Genomic DNA, 2,538 nt, shown 5'->3' with positions numbered 1-2,538 from the left:
ATAGTAAGGCCATTGTATACATTGTTTCCCTTTAAGTCACAAGAAAATACAGCCATCAGGTTTTTGAGCAAATGCAGACTTACAGAAAACATTAAGACATTTTAAGTGTCTCACCATTACACATCTCACCTGTCTGACATGGAAAAATGAAATAAAAGATAGTGTGAGTCATCAGAAAACCCAAACAAACGATCTGCTGTCAAACCAGAGTATGCTTCAAACTGACACACCGAATGGCAAAGTCATTTCCTTCACTGCCAACTAACAGAGCAGCACAAATACTGCAACCTCTCCTTTTGTGGACGCTATCATTTTATTAGAGCCAGACAACACCTTAACAAACAACTGCCTTCCAAATACAGCTCATAAGTAAGAACTTCTGTCCCCTCAGCAGACCTCCTGCTAACATATCATACAAAATTTCTGCACAGTAGCTACAGTCTGTCTGGAAGATGTCAGCAAAGCATTTAGGAAATAGCTATTACTGGGTTATCAGTGGAAGAAACGAGGAGGGAGGCCCCGTTGTTCAGGAAGCTCGTTTATAGTGACATCAGCAGCCACAAAGGCTTTACAGATGATCCACAAAATCTTCTGCCACTTCTGTAAAGGGGCAAAAGGGGGACAGACAGGTGCAACCAAACTTCTTTCGCACTTCAAGTATTCACACACAAGTCTAACAGAAATACCAATTTAATTGTGAGCTTCTACAAAGTCCTGAGCTAAGCTGCTCCTGTCAAAAGCTCTTCGCAAGATTCCAGCTCCATTTATTTGGAGTGACGTCCATTATATTGCGCTGTCAAACATCAGACCACAGCCAACACTTCAGGCATGTTGTACTCAGTCCAGCAAAAAGATATGCTTGCATGGAAAGCACTAATGCAAGCTGCAAGCTTGCCTGAGTAACACAATTACTTCGGGAGCAGCAGGACAATGCCTTAGTCACCCCACCAAAATAGCCAGCATTTCTCTGCTAGAAATCGGTATTTCCTACCATGATAAAAATTAATAAACAAGTCAACCAACCAACCAAGACATACAAGCTCTGAAATTTCATCAAACTTCCAGTAATGGGGAAAACAGGCAAAAACACCCTGCTCCCCTCCAAATCACATGCCACAAAACCCAGTAATTTAATCATTTGCAGATCAGGACAGAGTGGTATGTCTTTGCTTACTACTTCTGTTGCATCAAGATAGTTAGTCTGTTCAACGTGATTAATCTCCTACCAGTACAGCTCCTATCTGTATGATACTGGATGCTCCTATCTGTCATCCATCTGATGACAAAGCTGTTTGAAAGAAGCTTTACTTGCACTTTCATTAATATACGAGCTCTTTGTGGGAACTACACACTCAACATAAAAGCATGTTTTAAAAGATGTCTCTTTAAGAAAGCACACAATATCTCTATAGACCCCCAGCATTACACCTTCTGCATCTTTTAAAGAGAGTAGGAAAGCCACATTACCTGGAGCATCAATTCACAGTCATCTCTGCCAACAAATATCATCTCTCTTGGGAGCCGATGGCGAATGCCAGCGCTGCTCACCAAGAACCACGAAGTCACACTCATTTTGGCACTTGGCACTTAATCTTCACACATCCTAAACACACAAAAAAAGAGGAACACATAGTGAGCTGCTACTAAAGTATGGAAGAACATCAGTGCTCAGCTGTAGATCCCAAACTTTCCTGAGCCATGGGAGCCAATGTGGCAGCCTGCAACATGCGCCACTGGTAGGAGCCACTGCTCCACAGCCCTGGACATATTCCCACAGCAAAGTAAGGCTGACCAAGGGATTTCAAAGATGAAATATGCAGCTGAATCCAACCACTGAAATACCAAAATATGGTTAAAAGAAAAAAACAAAAACTTTTCCAAAACATTTTCTGGTAGTTAGCAACTCACTGCACACAAAGCACAGCTCATGTTTCTCCATCCTCCAAGACCTGGGCCAAAACATCAGGATGATGACATAACCAGGCTCCACAGCAGACTCCCAGGAGCAACGACAGCAGTGCTGAGAGCAGAACAGCCCTTGATCGCTCATCCCACTTCCAGACAGATAAGCTGGGAACCCACAATCGCTTCCTCCCTTCTCACAGGAGCTGATAAAAGTGCTACCACCGGAGGAACGCAGCATCCCCTTTCCAGAAGGGATGGCAAAGAGGCAGCTCTCACCCGAAGGGGGGGGTTAAAGCAGCACTTCTCGGGAGCGCAAAGCCACACCTGTTTGTTGTCGCAGCTACAGGCCGGCAGCACAGAGCACAGCCCTGCTGCCTCTCCTCCTCGCTCTCCCGCAATATCGCATTTTCCTCTCTTCTCTCCGCCTGAAGGAAGAAGGAAAAAAGCAGCGCACGTCAGGGCATCTTCTCCTCTTCTTTCCCGAGACCGAAGCTGCGTTTCCCGGTGCATTTAGGAGCAGGGCCGGGTCTCCCCCACCCCGCAGCGTGCGGCAGGGCTGCCCCTCGGCGCAGAGCAGACGCATAGATGCTGCCGGGCGGTTCCGCGACGCCGCATCCGTACGCGGCTCCCGGC

General features: G+C 46.2%; 1 protein-coding gene across 11 annotated transcripts in view; it reads right to left on the bottom strand.

The window, feature by feature from the left end:
* The window catches only part of CEP170B (centrosomal protein 170B), a 55,855-nt gene extending 53,362 nt beyond the window's left edge, over positions 1 to 2,493 (bottom strand). For 3 of the 11 annotated variants that reach the window (XM_019615919.2, XM_019615921.2, XM_019615918.2), the window contains exons 1-2: positions 2,230 to 2,492; positions 1,468 to 1,603 (exon numbers count right to left, since the gene is read on the bottom strand). In XM_019615919.2, coding sequence (XP_019471464.1) covers positions 1,468 to 1,572 — 105 coding nt within the window. In that variant the 5' untranslated portion in view covers positions 1,573 to 1,603; positions 2,230 to 2,492. Of the gene's footprint in view, positions 1 to 1,467; positions 1,604 to 2,229 lie in introns of all 11 variants that reach the window. The other 8 variants (XM_019615916.2, XM_010711983.3, XM_010711986.3 and 5 more) reach the window with 5 other exon arrangements.
* Positions 2,494 to 2,538: the final 45 nt, after the last annotated feature.

The sequence above is a fragment of the Meleagris gallopavo genome, chromosome 5, assembly GCF_000146605.3.
Source record: "Meleagris gallopavo isolate NT-WF06-2002-E0010 breed Aviagen turkey brand Nicholas breeding stock chromosome 5, Turkey_5.1, whole genome shotgun sequence".
NCBI lineage: Eukaryota > Metazoa > Chordata > Aves > Galliformes > Phasianidae > Meleagris > Meleagris gallopavo.
This window is presented reverse-complemented; position numbering and strand designations above follow the sequence as displayed.